We start from the raw sequence: 25,851 nt of genomic DNA on the forward strand, positions 1-25,851 counted from the left end.
TTATATTTCTCTTCAGAAATATGAATAGAAAAATGAATAACTTGTATTTAATAGATGTTTTGACTGGAATGTAAATAAATGAAGGGTGGTCTCTGACACAGTAGTGTATTTTAGATGGGTTAGATAAACCTTTTGTCCAAATTAGACTAAATTCATCATTTACAGCCCTGTGTAAGGTGAATGATTGTCTGTGTTGCCTGAGCTGCAGTCATAGGAGAAGCCTGTGGGTGGCTAACATATCTGTCTACACCAAGCCTTCCTGTCATGTCTTATTTAGATGGGGCTGTATTCAACTTTCTCCATACAGGTGTGTCTATTTTTGTGCTGCTAAATCACATTTTAATTAAGATAGATTAACCACAAAAAAGGAATGAGTCATTCCAAATAAAACATTTATTATTTTAAAGTGTATAAAGAAATATCAAAATTAAATACATAAATATGCATATGAAATAACATCATATTAAACAGAGTACTGAGGCCAAAATAAATAAGGGGACCACATTTACATTCATAAGTTCATCAAAGATGCACTGTATGTGTACATAAAATTGGGTATATTAATGGTCAGTTCATACTTCTTTGCTGCAATAACAGCGTCTACTCTTCTGGGAAGGCTTTACACAAGATATTGGAACATTGCTGTGAGGATTTGATTGTATTCTGCCACAAGAGCATTAGTGACGTCAGGTACTGATGTTGGATGATCAGTTCTGGAAAGGTATTGTATGGAGCTCCATCCCTCCAGAGAACACTGTCTCACTGCTCCACAGCCCAATGGTGGGGGGCTTTATACCCCTCTAGCTGATGCTTGGCATTGTGTATGATGACTTTTGGCTCATGTATAGCTGCTCCAGAGTACCACATTCTATTGGCAATACTTTTCTATGGAGTTTATTCTGGTTATGTGTGCACAATTGAGAGCCTGTCTCAGCAATGAATGCACCGTAAAGTAGCTGAACTCTCTAATTAGAAGAGGTGTCTGGATACTTTTAGGCATATGGTGTATAGGCCAGCTTTTCATGTTCATTATTTTTTCAGTATTAAAGTCTCTGTGTACACTATATGTGCTGACTTTGTGAGTAGGTAAAGTGCTTTAATGGTTTAGTTTGTTTGGGCCTTGCGTGGCAAAAAGTGGGTGCAGGCCTGCTGTGGGCCCACCGTATTTCCTCTCCTGAGCTGGCCTCGCTGAGACAGAGCCAGGTACAGTCCTGGGTAAACTGCAGATGAGTAGGTTGTGTAATTGTTCTCTTCCAGGTTCTCTTTAAACAGGCAGTCAGGTGAAAATTGCTTCTGTGGGTGAGAAATGTTTCAATGTTCACTTGTTCACTTGTTACATTTGAAAGCACTGTGTTTCAGTACACTATAGACCTCTGAGGTCATGTCATCATTCTGTAATTGGCATCATGCCCATATTAGGAACACTGAGTCAAAGCTGAATTCTCCATGGGAATTCTCTATGGGAAAAATAAATTCCATTTTCAGAAATTGCTACTATTGCACCCTGTGGAAAACAAATATTTTCCAAAGCCAATATGTTTCGCCACACATACACTGTTCCTCTGAATATCACTGGATTGCTTTGAATTATAAGGTCATTGAGGAGTCGATATGCAAAAATTGCTACATGCAAGCTAACAGTGCTGTGCATTGAACTGACATCATAAGATTGGAAACCTTATCAAAATGTTGGTGTTAATATAAAATAGTGTATAAATAGTGTTTAAGGTTACTTAGTGTGATGTCATATCAATGTGCAGAAGGGGTAGCTTGCGTGTGGTATATATGTAGCTTTACCTCATATTTCGACTGCTGTCCACCTTCAGAGGATCCAGTGATATTTGGGGGAAAAATGTACGTAAGACAAAATATGCAGGACTTGGAACATTTTTTTGACCACAGTGCTGTGATTTTCAAAAACTCCACACCATTAAAGTTAAAAAGCAAAATTTTACTATAAAGAGTCTAACTTTTTTTTAAGTTTAAGTTTTTGTTGCCTGAATTGGGTAAAAATGTTCATTTTAGTTATTTCACCACAGTCTGCTTCAGTACTATGAACACAATTGCTAGTTAGAAAAACTTCAGAGTTTCATTTAATTTAAAAATAAGTTTAAAATATTTGTGGCTCACCTAAAATCTTGAGTTGATTGAACAGTTGGTCAACTATGTTACTTTATCACATTAAAAATAAATGTTTTTTACAATTTTGCAATTTCAGGAGCTCCCAAATGGTGCAACCATATAAGCATTCACCACAACCTGAGGACATTATGAGTCTGAACCCCAGCGATGCGTCAGCCATCCATAACTGGGAGCCCAGAAGAAGAAAAGGATTGGTGGGGTTAATGTGATGGAAGGAGTCCCAGAGCTAGTGGGAAAACTGAGTAAAAAAAATCTTTATCGTTTACCTCACTGATATACAGAACTAAAATTGTAGGTTAGGAGAACTTTGACTAAGCGACAAAGCTAAGATGTTTGATTTGGTTAACTCTAGTGTCCTCAAGCTTTACAGTTTTTTTTTATTTTACCATAATGAAACCAACTAGAACCCTGAGTTCCTAATGTGGGCATGACCACAGAATGATACACTACTTCAGAGTCTATAAAAGCAAGAATTTAGAGCAATAATCAAATGGAAATCACTGCTCTACTGCACAGGTAGGTTATGGGCTATGGAGGCATGCTGGAAATGTTGCTTACCATTCCCTGTGCAATTCCTTCTTTATTCATACATAAATACAGTTCGCTTTTTACGCCACGTATGCCCACAACGCCGTGCTTCATGGCAAACACCTTCAACCAACCTGAGAGAGAACGAGAGAGAGTGAAGAGTGGTTACATTTTGAGTAACGAAAGAAAAGAGTCAACAACACAAAATAAACTAATCTACAAAAGTGTTAAACACAGTCTCTACCACTGACTTCGGTCAAGCATAATCTGTACTCTTGACCACCTGTGCTTGAGTTTGGACACAACTGGCTTATCACTGATCAGCCAGTCTACCTCATTTTACCCACTTAATTCCTCTGGTCTGTCAAACATACTGCGGTTCATGAACACCCCCTACACTCCCATTGGTTTAAGGTTATTTTTGTGTGATCTCATATCAATGTGCAGTAGCTTGTTGTCAAACTTACTGTGTTCAGTGGGTTCATGAACCCCCCGTACACTCCCATTGGTCAGGATCTGTAGATGGTAGCCAATCCCAACACGGCAGTACAGAAGCTGATGCACGCTGGCTGTTCTGTCTGGAGGAGATTGTGATAGAGTTGTTGAGAGATATTAAAGGTGCCCTTTAAATTCAATGTGCGTAAAGAAGAAGGTTATAGATAGAATATGCACTTAGTCTTAGTCTTAGTCTTAGTAGTACTTAGTCTGCTCAATTATTTCTTGCTAAGATGTGTTTTTGCGTTATTAGTTTATGCACGAGACACAATAAAGTGAACCATACTACTATGGAGACTGACCAAATGAACTACACAAGACCCTTTAAAGAGTTCTTTAAGGGTTCTTTACTAAAGGAAACTTAAAACATCTGAATGGTCTTTGTATCCAAGATGGAGATTGGATGTTGTATGTGGCTCTTTAAAGAAACTTTGCTGTAAATATCACCAAAAAAGGTTTCATTATTGAGAGAAGTCCTAGAATTGTTTTGGTACTGTATATTTGTATATGCATTTCAATTTAGTCAAGTGCCTCAAATGAGCAGGACCTGAAAGTGGCTGTATTATAGGCCAAGAAGAGCATCACCAGAGAGGATAACCAGCATCTGGTAAAGTCACATACTTCAGACAGTGCACTGATTACAAAGGGTTAGCAACCCACAAATGATGACAGTTTTATTTCAGCATATGTTGATCGGTCTGATTACTCATCCTCACCTGTACTGTACATAAAGGGGCTGTGATTTGTATAAGGTTTGCTCTGGGTAGATGTGAATACTCTCAAATTAAAGATGACATTCTGCACTTCACATAATGCTGGAAGACAAAGGCAAAAAAATTCTGCCACTGTCCAATTACTTAAACACAGCACATTGCACATTGACCAGAAGTAACCTATTTTGAGGTCAAACCTCTCCATATCCTATCCACATTTGGTCCTTTGCAACTCCCAGCAGGTCATTCTGTTAGTTTGCCCTTGACCTGCCTCAGTGTAGTTTGGCTGGGGGGTCTTTTCAAGGGCTTGAGTTGGAACATCTGACCTGGAACATTGTGCAAAAGCCTGAAGCTTTGCTGGGGTACATAAACATCTGATGCCTTTTGCTTTACAGAGATGTGAAAAGGGACAGTCATGATTCCTTGTGATAACTGATTACCAATCAATGTTTGTTACTATTAAGGTTTGTAGTATAATGCATATAATAAGAGCCCATAGATTAATAACGGGCAGTGTTGCTGTCTCTGCTACAGCCCAGGCCAGTCTAAATGTCAATCACAATGGGATATGGAAAGTTGCACCTGCAATAACAATGAAAAGTGTGAGGAAATGAGGCTCTCAAGTTGCAGTGCTGAGTAACAGACCATGACACAGTGAGACTATTAACTCTTAAAGAGTGACCTGTCTATGCCTGGAGTTAAATATCAACAGTATATTTCTGTTTTCCTTTATTTATCCTGTCCCTTCTGCAACGGGATGGAATTACACTTTCACTCTGTTTCATAACAACATTTTAAAGATGCAGATCTTGTTAACAATATTATTGCTAATAATGAATGAAAACTAGTTGGGGACAATTAGAATCATGCAAAGGGTCCCATTGACATCCATTCATTATTAGCTACATTAGCATTTTTCAGTGAATTATTCCATCTAAGTCTGTTTCAATGTGGGCCATGACTCATTCATTATCGCTCTAGTCAAATGCTAAGCTAAACAAACAAACGCCACTCACGCACTCTCTTTTGCTATCAGTCGATGGTTTGAGGAAAACGTCATGGGTCTGTCCTTGTGTTGCTGATTATTATTATTATATAAAACAGAATGAGGTTGAATTCACATTACATGGTGAATAGAATACAATGCAGTGAATTAATGCCCTACTAAAATTATTGGGATGCTTTCTCTTATCACAGACAAAAAACAAACAAAAAAATATAAAGCTCTATTTTGTCAGTTTTTAAATTTCTATGTCACTTGAACATGGCAGATGCCCTTTACCTTGTGTGAAGATTTCATGATTAATGGACTTATTACTCAGAAAAACACCTCTTTCTATTAACTTACATTGGAGGTTCAGAATGTTTTTGCTCTCTTCTGTAAAGTTACATTTTAATAAATACATGTTATTGCAAATTACATTTATTTTTACAATAGATCAACTAGGAAATATGAAAAAAATAGCCAACATTTTTTTTTGTTATTAACGATGACGTACATTGTTCATGGTTTAATTAATAAAGGAATAATGGCTATCCCATCTTTATCTAGTAGATGACTGGCCTAAAATATCTGTTTGATATTAATATCTGTCACAGTGCAAAAAGGCTGAAGACTGTCCTGCTGTCACATTGACATGACTAAAAGGCAGTATAATGAAATTCCAGGCTCTTTCACCCCCTCTAGAATTAGAAAAGTGTTAAAAGAACAGTAATGTAATGTTTAATTTAGTATGTTTCTAAGACAGTGCACACTGTAGAGGGTGGATGTGTAAATTGTACAGCAGAAATTGTAAACCTATCATGTACAACTGATAAATGTGAACTAAGCATACCTTGCTCTTTCAGCTTTGACTCCTTGATGGACAGCAGCCACATGTGTCTCAGTTGGTTTGCCTGATCCAGAGTGGGGCCTACATCTGTGTCCACCCCATTACAGCTCGCACACAAACAAAGCAGGAGTAGCAAAGACGCAAGTGTCCAGTGTACATCCATGACAGCAGCATCAGTCCCATACAAACACATAGGTGAGCCACCATGACATGATTCTGGTCCAATTTCAGGAAGCTCACGAGTTATTCAGCCCTTTTGGCTTTGCCCTGTTATAGCAGTGCTATAGATGGCTATGTGCTCTAGTTGCTTGAAATACCATGGAGTGCATCACAGTTCCAAAGTAGAAACTGTGAAAAGTGAACAATTTGTCCTTTAGCTGACTATGACAGGGTCAGTATGCCATCTCTCTCTCTCTCAATCTCTCTCTGCATAGTGTATCGTGTTCTATCCTTCATCTGCTCTTATATCTCCTCTCGGTCAGCTCTGATGCCTCCATGACTAAAAGTACATCCAGAATACATGCACAGTACAAGTGCGCCCACACAGATAGACATTTACGTCTATGTATACACCTCTGACTACCCCATTTCCTTTGTTGCTGTTATCTCTGCTGCTGTATCACTGTACCAGCAGCAACTCACAAACAAACCGTGAGGTGTTATCTGAATCATTACAGAAACAGTAGATCCTATTATGCTTCCTCAAGCAGTAGTACGCTGAGTCGCAGGTGGAAGGCCTGACTGCAGGTGAGAGTGAGGGGAACCATATCATTTTGAATTACAGCTTGCATGCAAATGCAAAGGCAAATGTAAGTGATGTGAAGTTGTGGTTGTGTAAGCTGACTCAGAAATGCTTATCAGCTGTACTAGAGAATTATGACACAGTCTTTTGTCTGCCTGTTTGACAGACGGCAACAGAGAGAGAGAGAGAGAGAGAGAGAGAGAGAGAGAGAGAGAGAGAAAGAGAGAGAGAGAGATAAATGCTTAATAAGATAAGAAGAAGAATAGGGCCTATTTTACTAGCACCTATTTTTACTGAATTTGGTTGAATTGAACCAAACTAAATAGAGCTAGGCTAAGCTCAGTACAACTGAATTGAACTGAATTGAACTAAACAGAATTGAACAGTATTGAACTGAAGTGAACCTAATAGAACTGAACTGTGCTGAACAGAACCAAGCTAATCTGAATTGAACAGGCTAAACTTAATAGAATTGAATGGAATAAAAACTACATAGTCCTGAATTCAGTAGAACGGAACCAAATCGAACTGAATAAAACTAAACAAAAATGAATAGAACTACTCAGAACTTGCCTTAGCCGAACTGTTGTGCTGAATTTAATTAACCTGAATAGAAATAGACTGAACCCAAAAGGACTCAACTAAACTGAATAGAATTTAGTTGAACTAAACTGAACTCAGTACAACTGGTGTACACTAAATTGACCTGAATTGAACTAATAAAACTGAAATGAGTAAAACACTAAATATATCTGAACGAACTGAACTAAACTAAATTGAATAAAACTAAACTGAATAGAACTCACCTCAAGTGAAATGAATTTAAGCAAACTGAATAGAAATAAACTGAACTCAGGAGAACTAAACAGAACTGAACTAAACTGATCTAAACTAAACTGAACCTAATACATTAGAACCGAATAAAAATGAATTGATCTGAATTGAAAAGAAACTTTGAATGCTTCTGATTGAACTGAATAAAACAGGATTCAGCTGAACCGAAAATGAAATAGGAGACGTGCCCTAAATGCACAGATGGCATTTTATTTTAGAATCATATCTTGAATTTTGGTTTGCAAGCATCAACAAAGTATCTTGTGACATTCGTCCATTCGTGGAGTAATTTTACTCACATCATCACCCACTATACAGCGCATTACTCATGAGAGCTGACGGATGCAAGCGAGAGTGCCAAATGACTTCTGCCTGTGTCTATCACAGGCTGAGATTACAGCCCATATGGATAAGTACAGTGAGGACAATTTCTTTGTTTATGAACTTTCTGAGAACAGAGCACTGACATCTATGTGTTTGTTCCTATGAACAAAACATTAGACACATGATGTTTGGAATTTGATGAAAGAGAAAATGATATAAGTCATATATCAGAGTGAGGACAGTGCTGCTACAGAAGGCTGCTACAGGCTGCTAGGAGCTTTAGGGTTCTTGGATCAACCTTCAGTGTGATGTTCACTCTACTTAACTGTTCAGCATTAAAACAAACCAACGTAAATCACACATTTTTTGAGACGGCTGCTCCAACTGTTTAGAATTATTTAGTGTACTGATTTGTGCATTTTTAGGTAGCATATGTCACAGGATGCCAGAAATCGCAGCAACGTGTAATGTTGTTACTTAGCAACTGAACACAATGACTTAGACAGGCAGTTTTCACAGTGCTAATGGGAATAAGCTTGGCATAGCGCCAATGCAAAAGTAGAGAAGCAAATATCAGGCCTCAAACATGTCTCGGGTGATTAATCACATTGGGTTACTTGTGCAAATTAAATGTTTGGCTACACCATTGCTTTAAGTATTTTATTGGTTGTTCTTCAGTCAGTCCCGGTGCTTGTTGTTTCAAATACCAGATATAGGCCTGCTTACATTCACAACTTCATTCATTCATTTGTACCACTTTCTTGCTGCTGCCTTACGACAGTCGATGCTTTTCCAGAATAAGGAATAAGGAAAAAAATATAACCGTGTCTAAATGAAAGGGAGGAGGAGGTGAGCGAGTGTGTGAGGGAATAAGTGAAGGACTGAATGAGTAAAGAAATAGTGAGTGCATGAAAGAGTGAGAGAGAAAATGAGTTACAAGCCAGGTCCATGAGGCTCAACTAACCATAAAAAATTCTAGATGGATGAGAAACATGCTTATACATACTAATACTTATGTACAAAAGTCAGCACATAAACTGTAGTCCATTAGTAACTGATACCAGGAATGGAAAAAGCATAGAAAGAACTATGCTAATATGAAAGTATGCATACATTATCAAAATGTTACTCCATTAGTCAAAAGCAGTGGTGGACAGTAACTAAGTAAAAGTAATTTGTTACAGTACTTGAGTATTTTTTTGTGTATCTGTACTTTACTGAAGTATTTCCATTTTGGATGACTTTTTACTTTCACTCCACTACATTTCAAAGTCAAATATCTTACTTTTTACTGTCGTTCCTTTTGGCTTATGTGTGCATAAAAACGTAGCATGTCAAAACGAGAGAAGCGTGAAGCAAGAACACCAGTCAGGGTACAGCACACAGTTTGTTTTGAGCTTGTTTTTACCTGTTGGACATACCGACCCAGTGCAAGTATACGGTTCAACGACAATGCAGCAGCGTAAAATTTTGGGATACCTATTTGATACCTATTGGGATACCTACAGATGCAATATAGTAAAGGAAAACTCTGTGAACCTGAGTTTAAAGCAAGTTTTTATTAAACTTAAACTTGTAACTAAGTTGCAAATAAATCTTAAACTGAAACTTTTCATAGCCACTCGGCTCTACCTAATGGAAATTGTTTGCCTTCAGTGTTTTGTGCTTATGATATTTAGACATCAGTGTTAGACTAATTAATGACATTCTATTAAAAAGATTGGTTTACCAAGAGTGACACTGGAGTATTTTCACCTAAAATGAGTTGATAAAGCAAGAGTCTTCCTACAAAAATGATAATAGGACATTAGAGTCATAATTAGTGTTTTAGTACTTTTACTTTCGATACTTAAGTACATTTGAAGGCAAATCCTTTTGTACTTTTACTCAAGTGGGGGACTAAAGGGAGGAACTTCTACTGGAGTAATATTTTACCTTCGGTATCTCTACTTTAACTCAAGTACATGATTTGTGTACTTCGTCCACCACTGGTCAAAAGTGAAAGAATACTGACAAAATATACTCACAATTTAACTGACAAAAGTACAGATTAGGACTGTCGTAAAACAGTGTTTCAGGCTTCAGGCAACGTGTTCATTACAATTTCATGTACGAACTTTGAGTTGTGAGGGAGCTTTTAGAGGCATAAACACCTCAGACGTCTGGTTCTATCACTACCACTGCGACAGTAAGTGTCTCTAGAACAGAGCATTCCACACCAAATCACTCTGAATGACTTTACGTCCATTTGAATTATGCAGAAATTTTGAAAAATTGGTGGGATTGCCCTTTAAATCTTACAGACACAAGATGACTTTGCAGCCGAAAACGGATGTTAGCTTTCAAACGACACCCTCAGGGCCGGCTCTGAGTGAGAGAGGCGGTGAGTATTCGGGTGGACTTTCCCCTGAAGGCGTCTGGCCGGTGTTGTAACACGTGGTAAACCATTATCCACATGAATAACATAGGTATCCGCCCCGAGTGCCTGAAGATTAATCCGTCCCACACGCCGTAAGGAGGGAGGAAGTGCTCGCGCTGGTTTCGCTGCCGACTTTCCTTCTTGTTTCGTTTGCTGCTGCTTCTTCCTCGCTCTCCTCTCCGCCGGCGCGTGTATGAGGACGAGCCTGAGAGGGTTTGCGTGGTAAACAGGCGGAAGACAAACGTGCGGAGAGTTTAGAGTCAGAGCCTCAGCGCTAATCCCTCCAGTATGGACTGCAGAGTGCTGTCCATTCAAAGCCATGTTGTGAGGGGCTATGTAGGAAACAAGTCGGCGACGTTTCCTTTACAGGTAAGAAAGAGAAGAAGTTAGTTATCCTGCTTAATCGACAGACCTAGACTAGTACACTCGCTTCCCGAGTCATTTCCTCTGAAAGGCTGTCTCGATTATGTCCAAACGTGCAAGCGGTGCTCATGGTTTTAGTCCTAAAACTGCACATACACACACGTTATGTGTCCAAAAGTTTGTGGACACCTGCTTATTTAGCGTTTCTCCAGAATCTCAAGAAATCAAGGGTGTTCATAGGGAGTTTTTGCTGCAGTAACAGCCTCCACTCTTCTGGGATAAGACTGTAGTCGTATCCAAATGGAGGAATAAACATACATACATTTGCTCATATTAAAATATATGTGTAACATATATAGTTTTAAAATGTTTGTGCTAGTACTGTCTGTTTAACTGTGCCAATTTTGAGCATGTCAACATAGTGAAATATATGTAATGGTGTCAATTTGCTGTTGAGACCAGTGTATGGAAATATTACAAAATTGACACGTTTTGGAAAATACTTATGGGAATATATTTCTTTTGCATAGGAGTACACAAAAGCTTGAGTGGTCAAATGACATGTTTCATGATTTTCTAAGCGAAAAAATAAGTTAACACATCCTGTACAGAGAACACGCCTTAAAATAACAGCTTTTAGTGCACAGCATCCTTTCGCTGAGCTCAACACACTAGAAAAAAGTAGAATGTAAAGGGGGCCATAACTTTTGCACAGCACCGTTTTCTGGTTTATTTTTCCAGTATGTTAAATTCAGTAAATAAATAGTAACTGTTCAGAAAAATATGTCCTCAGTACTTACAATTAGAAAATCAACAAAACATGTAATTTGGGGGTGCCCAAACTTTTGCATACGACTGCATGCTGGAATATTGCTGTGATGATTTGATTGCATTCTGCCACAGGAGCATTAATGTGGGTTAGGTACTGGTGTTGGATGATCAGTTCTGGATCACTCCAATTCATCCCAAAGGTATTGTATGGAGCTCCATCACTCCAGAAAACACAGCAACACAGCTCCACAGCCCAGTGCTGGGGGGCTTTATACCCCTCTAGCTGATGCTTGGCATTGGACTTCGTGACCTTAGGCTCAAGTGCGGCTGTTCTTAGAGTGTGAGACAGTGCTTTTTTGTAGCAGTTTATATAAGCTGTGTGCACAATTGAACAATTGAATGTCAATGATGCGTGTACCTTAACTAATCTTAACTCACTAAGTTTAAGTAAGTAAGTAGCTGAATTCATCTACTTTTGCACATGCAGTGCAGAAACTGTATTGACGTTGGAAGTTAAAGTGGTCAGTGAAGCAAATGTGTTTTGATTTTTAACAGGTACTGGGATTTGAAGTGGACTCCATAAACTCAGTGCAGTTCTCCAATCATACAGGTAACTATAATTAATCTGTTTATAGTGAATAAATGCATGCTGTAATTTCAGTAATATTGTAAAGGGTTGCATTGCAAAAGGGACACACAAAGACAAGCCCTGCATTTCAATACTGGTTTTAACAAGCCCTCGTCCGTTTGGAATCATCATTTCCCTGTGGTGGGAAACCCCAGTGTCATCTTAAGAGCTGTTCCATTACTTTATTGGGTAAACTGAAGGGTGTTAGATGAGCCCTCGGAGGGGTGAGGGATCAAATGAACACTAATGCTGACTTTAGCAGCAGAACTTGCCCAGAAGTCATTGTGACCTGATGGATTTCCCTTTTCAGACCCCGAAATAATGGCAGACAAAGCTGCTTATAAGCTATAGCAATACATTACTTTAAAATGCTTAACACATATGATTTTGAATGATTTGCTTGGCTTTAAGTTACCAACTGCTCCATCTGTTATACATGACTGCTGATACAACTTCATCATTTTACTCTCTACACTTTAAAGGCTACATGGCTAACAAGAACAAAAAGAAAGGCATTTCACCACAGTTTTACTCCAAGGTTAAAGCCAGACAAAGCAATTACACATGTTATGTACGTTATGCTCAAACTTCTTTATAAACGTTGCATTGCAAAGTTTGCATAGCTAGCTGATTAGCTCCCTGAGGCTGGTCTGCTGAGAGCGAGTCTGTTCCATTTGAGTAATCTGCCCTTCACGGTCCCCTCCTCCCTTTCTGCTGCGAGGGGCCATTTGTATAACATAGTGAGTTGAAGTGGGCGAGGGTAAGTTTAATAAGAAAATTGAAACAGGGCTAAAGTATACAAGTTTGTATTCCAGTCTTTGTGGGGTATATTCCATTGGTTATAGGCACTAAGTGCCCACGGCCCCTGCTGATGTGCTCACACTGGGCATAATGAGGCAGCAAAATAATAAAATTCCCTTGTTGGATCAACATAACATTTTATTTTCCATCATCCCGGGCACTGGGTCTCCTTTTCATATATATACACATTTGGTGGATCTTGGCTCTGTTCATAATTACTTGAACAAGATTTTTGTAGACATTTGACTACAATGTGAGGCTGTTATATTCTCTTCTTTGTGAACATGCAGTCATAACAGGGTGACATCTACTTGACAAAAGGATTCAGTGTGAATGCTTAATGGATGAAAAATAGAAAGCACAATAGAGTAGGTATGTGTTGTATCTGTGTGAGTGTTTGTTTTAACCCCAGAGATAAAAGTCGTCACTGTTTGACCCAAGTAATGTCACATGACAGTGGGAAAAGGTGGAGTGTTTCTGAAACCCATTCCCCACACATGGGTCAAAGCTCAATGCTTTCTGGGTCACTAGCCTTTTAGAAAAACTGCATGTTAACTTGATCTACAGCAAGGCTACAAAAGAGAATTTGACAGATTTTTCAAAGTCTTTGCATAATTCTATAAGTAAGAGGTAAACAAGGGCATTTTGATGTGAAATGTTCTGTTCTGCAGAAACTTAATGAGTCATTTTCATGAGACTTTTCATGGGAATGACAGGGGGGGGGGCTTCTGCTAGTGGTCTCATGGTCTGTGCCAGCACCCTGTAATGTAGGCCCCTAACACACAGCATGGGCCTGTTTTCCTCTCCTCTGTGGTTCTCATAGTAACTCTGTGTGTCCTCGCATATCCTCACCTCCCTCTCTTCTGTTTTTAATCACTTTTTCTCAAGCTGTGGCATCTCTCTCTTTCTCTCACCCCCTCCTCTTCTTCCCCTTTCTCTGTTCCTGTGTTCTGGGCTGTATGCCAGGAGGTTTGAGCACTTTAAATCTTTTTTGCTGTTAATACCGTCTCTGTGCTCACTCAGTCGCCCTTTCACTGTGTTAAACCCATTCATACCACAATTCCTGCTCTGTTAGCTTCTTCTGCTTCTTTTGCAACCGCACACACTTACTTATACATGAGCAGGAGCAGTTAGCCTATTAAATGGCTCGTATTATGGCTCGCCGCCTGGGTGCAAAAGGGGGTGGTGCTATATGCAGAATATAAAGGGGAGAGCAGAAAGAGAGGAATATTATAATTATAAGTAAATATAAGTTTGCCGTAGGGACGGTTCCATATTTAGCTGTAGCTGAACTAATTAAGGTTAAGTTGCTCCTCTGAAAATGTCATAAATGTGTTAAATGTACTATATACCATATATGGCACTGGCTAGTTGGAGCTCTAGCTAGTTAACATTATTTATTTAGTTTAAATGCTATTAACTACAAACCTGGAAGGCTGACATGAGCAGACACCTGCTTACGTTTCAAAGGTTTTTGTGTTATGTGACAATTCCTTATGCGCAGATTCTGATTAAATTAGGAATTCATCAATGAATCCACCAGATACAACTACTGCTCTGGAGAGGAGAGAGTGCAGAAGTACACCACCTGCTGTTGCATTCAAAACATTTTGAATTGCCTTCCATTTTGTCATAGGGAAATTTTGATAATTGGTTAAAAATCACAACAAGCTGGAATAGTGAAACTGTCATTTTGCAAACGTACAAGCACAACAGATATGAATACAACTATACAACTGCGAGGGTTTAAAATAAATTTGAGCTACATCCCTTTTTTGTAGTCCTTTATGCATTTGTAGTCTGTTTCGGTGTAATGCTCGTAAAATTGTATCTCCATCTTTTTCTGTCAGTTACACATTTGCAACATTGCCATAGTGTTCAGTATATTTGAATATAGATACACCATGGCTTGCTATGCTCTACAACCTGTAAGGTGCATCACCTTTAATTCATTGTGAACATATGTTTGGAACACATATGGCAGGGGGTGGTCTGACCACTTTCTTTCCCTGTTTCATATGCTTGGATTCACCTGTAGAAAGAGAGGAAACTTGAACTTGAATTTAAAATTTGACCATATGTGCAAATAAGCTGCAAAAACAGCCTGTTTTGAATTTATCATCCGTGTGATTTCACCACCATGAACACGTTTACATGTGACAGATTTTCATAAGCAGATATTTTGCTGGCCTTGATAGTACATTCAGCCTAGAGCAGTTTAGTCCGTCCGTTCACGTTGATGTGATGCTGAGTGTTGTTACTGTGGACAATTTTTCGAGTGGATAATATGAAGAAAACGGCAAAGGATCCACACATCCAAAGACATGGCGAAGTTTTTTGCGTTGTCCTTTAAGTCCAGTTTATAGTCCAAGCGAGGAGCGTCAGTGAACAAAAATGACGCAAAAGAGACAAAATTTGTTGGTGTCTGAGACAGCGTTGCATACATCAAAATATCTGAAGGGGCACTGACCCTGACGCACACTCTGATTAGAAAGAAACTCAAAGTTTTACGCTCTGGATTGTTTCTGTGGTCACAGTGTGCAGCTGTGTTTACTTTCTTGCTGCTCTCGATTATGCTGCATTCAGAAAAACAGAACAGGTTGCCAGCTATTCAGAACTAGGATCAGTATACGAAAGGCAGGTTGTTTTTTCATTTTCAAACCTTTTTCCGCTGAGAGTAATCCAAGCAGAGAACACAACCCACAACGGAGTAATTTCTTCCAGCACTGCACTTTCAGACTAACCAGAATTTTGGGAAAAACTGTGAATCTGGCAACCCCGCGTGACTGAGAAAGAACTCATGAGTGAAACATGCGTGTGGAAAAACAAGTAATATTTCTGGTTGCTGTAGCAACCCTGCAGCCTAAAATCCGACTGTTAATGCAGTTTCATTGTAGCAGCTGTTCTGTGCTGTTTCACTGCAGCTGTTGGCCACGGTGTTTTGTTGATCAACACTTGTCACCTAGACTATAAATTGACCTTCAGGATTTGAGTCCAAACGTAACATACTTTTTGAATAAGGCTAAGTGCTGGATAACCAGTTGGGGAAAAAAGACATATCAATATTAAAGGCACTGTAACAGAAGCAGCATGTTTAATTCTAAAGGATAAACAGAGATTGGAAATTGGTTGTGTTTTAAAAATTAAAGCAACCACCACACAAATGGTCTTGGACTTTGGGAGAAGAAAGAATGTAGAATATATAGGACTCTTCAAGATCTTTTACTGTGTGAGCCAATGGCCTGCACAGAGTATATTTATGGGTATGAAACAAGGCACAGAGGCTTTTTCTGGGAGATGTATGATGTGGGAGCATGCTTGGTGCAGACAAGCTGTGCTGGAACACTGAGTTCAGGCATCAGCCTGTGGATGAACTTTTGTGAAAGACTGATTAACTAGAGTTTAGTGAAGGGAATACGAGAGAAAGAGATACAGGATATTTATGGAGCATCATCTTCTGTCCAGGGCAACCTTGAGGCTAAATTTTCAAATTCTGCAGTGAAGGTTACGTGTACACTAACATCCACAGAGACCTTAACCTTAAAGCAGCTGCACCATTGTTGCCATCTGTGTATGATTTACTGTGTCCTCCGGTTTCCTTTGAGGGTGCAAAGTGTGACTCTTTGTGTCTGGGTGTATTAGACACACACACCCACACACAGTAGAAACAAAGAATCAGCAAAATCTCATTCTTCAAATTCTTTTCTCTAAGTCCCAACCTCTGCACACCAGGTTGCTCATTAAAACAAGTTTAACGTGACCGCTTTAGCACTAATTTCTCATGCCTTTGGGATTCGACTGGTCTCCTTTCAGTGCAGGGAGAGGATTAATCCTCGTGAATTCTTCATATATTCATATTTGGCTGAGCTGTTGCCAACAGTGATCATGCAATCAGTGGACTTTCTTATTGAGATAACGAGTGGGTTTTGCAACAGTGATGCAACATAGGATAACAGAACTTGTAGGGGAGAGCACAGCACCAGCTAACATAGGTTAAAATGTAACATGGATAATTAATATAGTTAAATGGTTTTATGTTGAATGTGCTTTTAGTCATGTTCTCATGTTCCCATAGCAACATCATCTGGGAATTCTGACAGATTCACCAAGATTCACTATAAAAGTAGCTTTTTTTCCCATCATAAGTGTATTTTTATTACTGAGTTGTGTGTATAAGTCACATAATTCACACCTGTATTATTTTATTATTTTAGTCTTGGAGACTGTAATGTAGCTTTTTTTTTAAAGAATGTAAGCAACTCACAGTGAGAGCTTGCCAGGCTAAAGTACAGCCTCCGCACAGCAGGGTTAGTTTAAACTAACTTTGTGTTCTAAGTAAGCCTCTTAAAGTAAACATTGTCCCATAAAATTCAAAAATACCTTTTTTTTAAAATGTGTTATGCACATATACATGAAAACTATGCTGTAGACATCATATTAAGTTCACTGTGTTTTGCATCGATTTATCTTTTTAATAACTGTTATCACAAGCTCCCTTATCTGTTACACCTATGGGGTTAGTTGTAACCTTTGCACTCTTACTGCTTTAGGCTGAATTGTTCATAAACATTAGATGCAGAAAACACAGTTTGTTTTTATTTGTAGCAAGATTATGTGGTTTGATTTAAAAAAAAAATGTTTAAATACTTTTTTAAATTTTTAGACAAAAATCCAAATGTTTTGCTCTTGAATACACTTTTACATTTATTACTATATTATTTTTAAAACTGATTGTAAAGCTCTACAAGTGCACTTTTCCCTCAGTTTGATTTTCTCAGTTATTTCACAAAAACTCCATGTGGTAATAGAATCAGGTGCACATGCTTTTGCTTGGGTAGAGCCAATAAATGTCTTAAATATAATAATTTGGGAATAATTTACCCCAAAAGTACATCCCATGCCCACTAACATTACCCTCCTTTGGATAAGAAGTGCTGCGAGTGCTGACTTCCGTCTGTCTGTTTGCTTCTCTCTTTGTGTCTCCGTGTCTCTGTCTGTCTGTCTGTTCGCTAGGTTATGAGCACTGGAAAGGCCAGGTGCTGACTGCAGATGAGCTACATGTCCTTTATGAGGGGATCAAACTCAACAAACTCAACCATTATGACTACGTGCTTACAGGTATATAAACTTGCAGGCACACTTGATATCCGTCAGGTGATTTTGATCACTCAATACAGTTTCTGTGTTAAAACATTAAAGGGCCCATATTATAGAAAAACATTTTTCCTGCACTTTTTTGAGAAGAGTTTGATGATGTATGTAATTATTGTTAAGGTTTTAAAAATATGTTTTCATTCTCCAGTCCGTATGGTCAGTTGAAGTCATAAGCTTAAATACACTTAAGTTGAAGTTTGTATACGATGCAAACAATTTTCCAACAAGTGTTTAGTAATATTATTTCACTTATAATTCACTGTATCTATTTCCAGTGAGTCAGAAGTTTACATACACCAAGTTGCCTGTGCCTTTAAATAGCTCCAAGGCCTAGTTGCCTCTTTGCTTGACGTCATGGGAAAATCAAAAGAAATCAGCCGAGACATCTGAAAAAAATTGTGGACCTCCATAAGTCTGGTACATCCAGCAATTTGCAAACACCTGAAGGTACCACGTTCATCGGTTCAAACGATAATATGCAAGAGTAAGCACCATGATACCAAATACTACCATGTGTACGTGAACTTCTGAGCCACTGGGAATGTAATGACAGAGATAAAAGCTGAAATAAATTATTGTCTCTAGTGTTATTCTGACATTTCACGTTCTCAAAATATAGTAATGATTCTTACTGACCAAAGAGAGGGAATGTGTACTTGGATTAAATGTCAGTTTAAATTCATGTGGCTAAGGTGCCTTTAAACTTGACTTCGAGTGTGTATCTGGCTCTTCAGCCTGCAGTAGTTTAGCTCTGCCCAGTCACACTGAAGTCTATGAATGAGGTGCAGTTTAAGGTTGATCTATAAAAGAGGGGTTAAGCTTAGTCCTGGACCACATTTTGCTTTCAATTCAGAATCTTCATTCATAATGCTGTGTAGTCTGAGACTAGGCTTAATCCTTTTCTGTGAAACTGATTCTTAAAGACCCAGTAACAGACAGAGTAAACAGTCTGTTTAATTCTAAGAGCTAAAAAGGAAGGTAAGAGAATGGTCATTGAAAGTAACATTGAATGCCTGCTGTTTGCAAAGCCTTCATTCCTTTAATGTTCTCTCGTTTTTTAAGGGTACTCTAGAGATGTGTCTTTTCTGGAGATGGTAGTGGACATGGTGGAGGAGCTGAAGGGAGCCAATCCTAGTCTTGTGTATGGTAGGCCACAATTCTCTGTAGTTGTCTAATAGCACTGACTAAGCAAAGGCTAGGCAAAATCGGACAAGGCCTTCCTCTGTTTATAGAATTTTGTACTGCTTTTCCTTGTTTTTTTCTCTAGTTTTATAGTATTTTACCTGCTTTCATAGGTTAGTTGTGATTAGTCTTCTGAATCATTTGTTGGTCTTCTTGAAGTCTTCAGCAGTTATTCAGATATATCTGTGTACCTGAATATGACAGAGGTTTTAAATATGCGTGTTTCTGTTGTTCTTCTAGTGTGTGATCCAGTAATGGGTGATAACGGGGCAATGGTGAGTAATTTGTAGCAGCCACATCCTTCGTTTCACTGTTTACTTTTACATAAATATCATGTGCTTGATTGAAATGATAATTATACAGTTGTGTGCAAAAGTTTGGACACCCCTGGTCAAATTACATATTTTGTTGATTTTTCTAAGTGAAAAGTTAACAAATCCTCTGCAGGAAGCAAACTTGAATATGGCGTTTATCTGCAAATTTTAGTGCACTTTTTTTTTTTTTTATAAATAATGTGCTTATTTTGCACAGGACACATTTATTGTTTTACAAATGTCAAATTCAGCAAGTAAACACTAATTGTTTTAACTTAGAAAATCAACAAACCATGTCATTTGGCTAGCGGGGCCCAGACTTTTCCATACAGCTGTAAGTGGCTGAAGCAAATTTCAGTTTTATGTTGCTTTTATATAGTCTGTCATATTTAAAAATACTGTGTCAATCAGTTGTTCAAAGACTGCAAAGACATGATATTCGTTTACAGTAAGAGTTCACATTTCCACTCCACAGTCCAGATAAGTGTTCTCCTAGTCTCCATTCCCAGTTGACTGCATTGCCTGGTCACACAGCAACACTGAGTTTTGGGTGTGGCAGAGTTTTGAGCTCATTCGAAATACTACAGTTGTTATTCTAGTAAAAGCTTTGAGGCATTAAGGCTGATATTATGGCTTTCTTTCTTCACTTTTGGTGCACACGACCAGTCGAAATCCCCTTCAGCTTTATAGTTGTCTTTAATTATATAATTTAATTGTAATAAAGGCTGGATTTATATAGACAGTTGTTCCATGTTTAACTTATTAGCAAGTTGTCAAGCCCTTCCTGACTTTAATCAAGTTAATTGGAGCAGACAAGCAATGTGGCCCCTTTAGGTTTGGAGTTGCACTCTTGGTTTACTCTGTCACCTATACCACACTGTCTGTTCTGTGTTACTAGTATGTTCCAGAAGCCTTGCTGCCTGTGTATAAAGAAAAAGTGGTTCCAGTTGCTGACATCATTACACCCAACCAGTTTGAGGCAGAGTGAGTGTACTTGCCTGATTTTGTGATTTGTGTATGTTTTCATCCTTGTGTGATGTCCTTGTCTCCACATGCATTGTAGTTTCCACACTATATGTCTAAAGGTTTGTAGATACTTGCTCATCTGACACTTCTTCTGAAATCAAAGGTATTAACAGGGAGTTTGTCCTCCTTTGCTGCAGTAACAGCCTCTAGTGTTCTGGGAAGGTTTTACACTAGATGTTGGAACATTGCTGTGAGGATTTGGCTGCATTCAGCCACAAGAGCATTAGTGAGGTCAGGTACTGATGTTAATTCTGATGATGATTAATTCTGAATCACAAATGCCACTCCAACTCATCCCAAAGGTATTGGATGGAGCTCCATTACTTTCAGAGAATGCAGATCCACTGCTCCACAGCCCAGTGCTGCTCCAGAGAATCCCATTCTATTAACAATGTTTTACTATGGAGATTGTCAGCTGTGTGTATGCAACTGAACACCTGTGCATCTTGACTCATCATAGGCAGTGTCTAGATACTTTTGGACATATAGTACAAGTCTAGTTGTTGAGCTTCTTGAGCCAGTACAGTTTTTGTACTGTACAATGGTTAGTACAGTGGTTTTTGTATCATCTGTCAACACACTTGAACCAATTAATCAACCAGCCGAAAACTGATTAGATGTGTTGTGAACCGGAATATAACACTTTATTGGCCTGTGGTGTCATTTTTACCATCCAGAGATGTCATTATTTATAAATGAACATGTAATCATTACAGTCTAAGTTGAAGTCATGAAAAAGTGTGAAACATTGCCACCCAGAGGTGGAAGTTGGAGTTGCAGTCTCTAAAACTGACCAATGTTTTCTTCCCCCTCTGAAAGATTGCTGACAGGCAGAAAGATCGGTACGGAAAAAGATGCAGTTGAGGTGAGTCTCCACGCTTTTCATGCTGTGAGGTATTTTGGAAAACCTTCCAAACTGTATTTAAACCAACACAAAACAGTACCAGTCCAGCGGGCATTCAGGTGGAGCATAGTGTACCTCAAGCCTCGAGTTGTCTTATGAAATTCATATTGCCAAGGATTGTAATACTGTGATACAGGAACTAGCTTTATGTTGGACTTGCAGATAAATTATTATTAAAACTTTTAGCAGAATACTTTAATAAGGATCTTCAGCCGTGTCTCACAATTGTAGTATACATTATTGCACTGTTATAATATGCTGTCTGAACGCATGTGTCTGATTGTGTCCTCAGGTGATGGACCTGCTGCATGGGATGGGTCCTGACACTGTGGTCATCACCAGCTCTGACCTACTCTCTCCTCTGGGGGATCAGTACCTGGTGGCTCTGGGGAGCCAGATCACTGGTACAGCCTATTCACGTCACTATTCATAATAGCTAGTGAGAAACAAAACAGAGTTTTAATGTTAGTGTGGTGGTCTCATGTCAAGGTCCTAATTGGTTGTAATTGCGAATGATGCTTTAAGCAAAAAACATAAACTATTTCTTATTAGTGCTAAGCATTAATAGCTCAGCATAGATTATGCCCAGTCTTTGCTTGTGCTTCTTGTTTATACTCCAGAATTCATCACACCTGCAGCTGACTGAATGCTTACTCTCTGAAGGCAACGTGTGTTTAAGGCAGGACCCAAATTCACAAAGCTTTTTAGAGTCTGAGATCAGATTTCTGTCTTATTTATGGTCTCACTGACAGGAACACTCCTAATCTGAGACGCTTTGTGATCACAGGCCCAGAAAATATTTATTCATAGTAGGGGAAGCAATATGACCATATTTATTGTTATTGTGATGAATTGCGTCACATTATGTCAAGTTTAACCTCTTATTCTCCAGGGTATTTTTAGTTTGTCCACCTGAATTTACATGACCAAATTGTAAGGCAAATTATTCAGTAACTGCATGAAATAAATGTCATTTTTTATTTTATTTTATTTATTTTTTTGTAAAAGCTCCCCTCAAATTAACAGAACATCCGTTTTATGATCATACACATTGCTATATGCTTAAAATGCTCTTTGTATTATTTTATAAAAATAATTTTTACAGAGCAGATCACTGAAGAGACATCATGTGTTTATAGTTTATAGCCCAGATTTGTGGAAAAATTGTGAGTTCAGCTTCTTTCATTATAAAGGTTTAAAAGTACATTACCTGTCTATTAGACTGGAAAGTAGACAGTTACAGCTCTCATATGATACCCACTTTTTGAATGTAGCTTATGAATATGAAATATGAAAGTTTTGAAGAATATGACGAAGTGCGTTTTGTAACCACCGGTGGTCTCAAGGAGTTAAAGAGGTTAAAGAACACCAAACAACTGCATTATGTGACATGTTTAATAAAAATTATCGTCTTTGGTGTTTTTTTTAAGTGTGGTTCTTTTTGTCTTTTCCAACTTAACATCACAAAAACAAAATATTATGATGTTTCTTGTGCATCTGAAAATGTTTTGATCTACCATGTTATATTTTTTATCACCAACCCCTAATTCACCCACCTCTAAAGTAATTATAGATACATGCTCTGTATTTAGACTTTATTATTCACTGGTTTGTAGTTTGTCAGTAACTCTGTTTGCTTATCTCTGCTTGTGTTTCAGTGAAGGCAGATGGCACTAAGGGAAAGCAGCGGATCAGAATGGACATCCCCAGGGTGGATGCTGTGTTTGTGGGCACAGGTGACCTGTTTGCTGCTATGCTGCTGGCCTGGACACACCACCACCCAAACAACCTCAAGGTATGATGGAGTAGAAAAGCACTGGGAGGTAAACAAGTAGTTTTTGTGACTGTGACAAAATCATGGTGGTTTGTACATGTAATATTTTGATGTGGTCAATAGAGGCTAATTTATAATCAAGTAAGCCACAGAAACCTACTATTAAATATATTGCTTCCTTGTTTTTGTTTTAGTGTCCTGAAACAGACATGCATTTATGGCCATTTTACCTGTTTTTCAAAGTATGTGATTTAACCCACGAAAATTAGTAAAATTTATTTTTCAAGCGAAGTTCACATGGATATTTAAAAAGTCTCAAACTCTTAAAATAGATTTAACAATTTTAGGTCATAAAATGTCTGAACACTGTGGTTTGTTTATTGTTATTAAACTAAGATGATGCCTAAAGGACTACCTTGATAAGTCATTGTGTAGATCAGGGGTGTCCAGTTTTATCCACAAAGGGCTGGTGTCGTTCCAGAGTTTCATTCTATCAAAGCAGGAATTCAGAAAAAGTTGTTCAAAGAAAAGAGAGAGAAGTTAGTGGGGCTAAATGGGGAAATAGAGAAGAAGGCTAATAAATGTAGTGTATGTATATCTCAAAGCATAGATACTGCAAATGTTTGCTTTGTTCTTGTGTGGTGGAAATGGTCTTAAACAGACACATGAGGCTTAATATATATGTGAATATGAATAGGAGAGACTCATTCTGTGGTATTTCAGTGTAATCTAGGCTTCACTTATTGATATGTGACAAATGGGAGTGTGTCCATCAGATTAGAAAGCTTCCTCATTTTGCTTTTACACTTTGTGGCTCACAAATTATTATTGTTTGTGGGATTTTGACAGGCTGCCTGTGAGAAGACTGTTTCTGTGATGCAGCATGTCATTAAAAGGACTATCAACTATGCCAAAGGTAAGTGCCAGCATAAAATGAGGGCAGAAGGAAGTGGGCTGTAGAAACTGGGTATCAGAGACTGTTTAAGTATGTTTACCTGTCTTTTACTTCCGCCAGTCTAATCTAAAAGTGAAAAATCCTCAGGTATGTCACAGTCAGTAGAAAATCTGCTCTACTCTAGCCTTATAGCCATGCTGCTAACTTCCGAAGCTCCTCTCTTTGTGTTTTTGTTAGAGGTAGCTGGGCCTGACCGAAGGCCGAGTCCAGCGCAGCTGGAGCTGCGGATGGTTCAGAGTAAAGGAGACATTGAAGATCCCACCATAACTGTGGAGGCCGTCCTACTGTAGGACTTCACCCCGTCCTCCTCCAACCTGCCTGGACACTGCCAGTGTGGCTTCAGAAGACTAAACGAGTGGTCAGGTGGTTCCACATAGTACCATGTTAAATATGTAGTGCACTATTTCTAACTGTAAAACACGTTAATGTGTAGAACAGGTCTGGCTGAACCGTAAATGACTGTGACTCTGAGCACGCAGCCTTCAGAATGCTGGTGCCTTTGGGCCGTCCAAATACTAACACCACGAGTTCCTTAAATCAGTGTTAGTGTTTGTGTTATGCTCACATTCCAGATGTACTGTGTATAAAACCATCCGGCCTCATTGTTTTTAATATTTTAGGAAAAGAACGTTAGTGTCTCTGTTTCAAGGCCCGATCCAGAATCGCTGAACTGATTAGTTTTGGTGACTACAGATGCTTTGGAATAATAACATGCCCATTAAAATATATTCACAATATTCTCAGATAATGATGACTGCGGTGGCTTTGTGCCAATTCTGATTGGTGTTTTAAAATAAATATGATTTACTAATGCACATCCTGTGACGCACACTACTTCTGAACTACTGTTCAAAAGATTGGATTCAATTGTCATATTACCAAATATTTTACATACAAAACCAACTTATACGTGTTGATTTACATATTACAAAATACGAAAGCTGTTTTAGATGTTTTATTCAATATTTCAAGACTTCTGTGAACAAGAAGCAAATAAAATGACAACATACGTAAATTATTTGTTATTCTTTTGTCACTTTAAATTAATTCTCCATGAGATCCAGCTTCCTCAGTCATTTTAGAATCTGCAGCTCTGTTTATCATTCTGGACACATTAAACATATCTTAATTTTTATTTACAGCTTCATACTGTCCTGCAAATCACATTGAAACCTGTGAAGTAGTATAGGAATAGCATACTAGCGTCATTGTTTATCAAAACTAAATTAGTTTTATATTGTTGAAAACATTGATTCCAGGCATTTGAACTGTAGTGTTTTTTGTTGTCATTTTTTTTTTAAGCATTCTGTACCAGTTTTGTATCCTCCGTTCAGTCCAATCAGTGTCTTAACATTTCTCCCATAGTACTGTTTTATCCAGATCCAGTGCCCTCACTCTGCCATACTCATAAGACATATCCATTTCTGAATGTTGCTCTTAGACTTCACTTGATTGTAATGATTTCTCTTTTGTAAAAAGGTCCAAAAGCCTCTGAAGTTGTGTAACAGCCATTGTTATTACCACACAGGCTGAAGTAAGACCGTTGGCTCTCACCACAACCTGTAAGTTTGAGTAGTTTAATCACAGAGTTACAGAGCCTGGAGACTTACAGAACCATTCTTACTCTAACATGAACAGCATAAACAGCGTTCTGTGATCTGTCAGTCCAGTAATGGTATGTAATCTGTGTTAACATTCAGTGATTTGTCCTTTTGTTTTCATGGTCTTGTGATTCATCTTCTCAAAACCCTTTGCATTCCCAGACTGACAGAATGACTATTTGTAGGTTTGTTAATCTGAAGAATGTTTGTCTGCCAAGTGCCAATCCTGAAAATGCTGCTCTGTATTAAAATAATCAAATAAGGGCATTTAACCATGTATGATTATCAACTAGATCTTTATCTACAATTTAGTAGTAATAATTACAAGAATAAACCTGTTTAAATCGTA

General features: G+C 38.3%; 2 protein-coding genes across 2 annotated transcripts; one reads left to right on the plus strand and one right to left on the minus strand.

Moving 5' to 3' along the window:
* Nucleotides 1–1,104: 1,104 nt before the first annotated feature.
* fgf9 (fibroblast growth factor 9) lies at nt 1,105–5,756 on the minus strand. Its single transcript, XM_036574883.1, has 4 exons — nt 5,714–5,756; nt 3,138–3,248; nt 2,701–2,804; nt 1,105–1,293 (listed from the first exon to the last, which is right to left on the minus strand). The coding sequence occupies exons 1-4, from the start codon at nt 5,754–5,756 to the stop codon at nt 1,105–1,107; spliced, it is 447 nt and encodes a 148-aa protein (XP_036430776.1).
* A 4,561-nt stretch (nt 5,757–10,317) lies between these two features.
* Nucleotides 10,318–25,851, plus strand: LOC118808076 (pyridoxal kinase-like). Its single transcript, XM_036570471.1, has 11 exons — nt 10,318–10,398; nt 11,719–11,773; nt 17,606–17,710; nt 18,809–18,892; nt 19,169–19,203; nt 20,141–20,226; nt 21,088–21,133; nt 21,465–21,576; nt 22,831–22,967; nt 23,796–23,862; nt 24,079–25,851. Exons 1-11 carry the CDS (start codon nt 10,318–10,320, stop codon nt 24,189–24,191), a joined length of 921 nt encoding a protein of 306 aa, XP_036426364.1. The 3' UTR covers nt 24,192–25,851.

This window comes from Colossoma macropomum, unplaced genomic scaffold, assembly GCF_904425465.1.
Source record: "Colossoma macropomum unplaced genomic scaffold, Colossoma_macropomum, whole genome shotgun sequence".
In the NCBI taxonomy this organism is placed as follows: Eukaryota; Metazoa; Chordata; class Actinopteri; order Characiformes; family Serrasalmidae; genus Colossoma; species Colossoma macropomum.

Coding starts and splice junctions, on each gene's coding strand:
- fgf9 (XM_036574883.1), bottom strand. CDS start 5,756: ATGTGGCTGCTGTCCATCAAGGAGTCAAAGCTGAAAGAGCAAG. Junction 3,249..5,713: donor GTCAAAGCTGAAAGAGCAAG/GTATGCTTAGTT, acceptor AATCTCCTCCAG/ACAGAACAGCCAGCGTGCAT. Junction 1,294..2,700: donor AAGGAATTGCACAGGGAATG/GTAAGCAACATT, acceptor TCTCACCCACAG/AAGCAATTTTCACCTGACTG.
- LOC118808076 (XM_036570471.1), top strand. CDS start 10,318: ATGGACTGCAGAGTGCTGTCCATTCAAAGCCATGTTGTGAGGGGCTAT. Junction 19,204..20,140: donor TGGGTGATAACGGGGCAATG/GTGAGTAATTTG, acceptor CTGTGTTACTAG/TATGTTCCAGAAGCCTTGCT. Junction 22,968..23,795: donor ACCACCCAAACAACCTCAAG/GTATGATGGAGT, acceptor GGATTTTGACAG/GCTGCCTGTGAGAAGACTGT.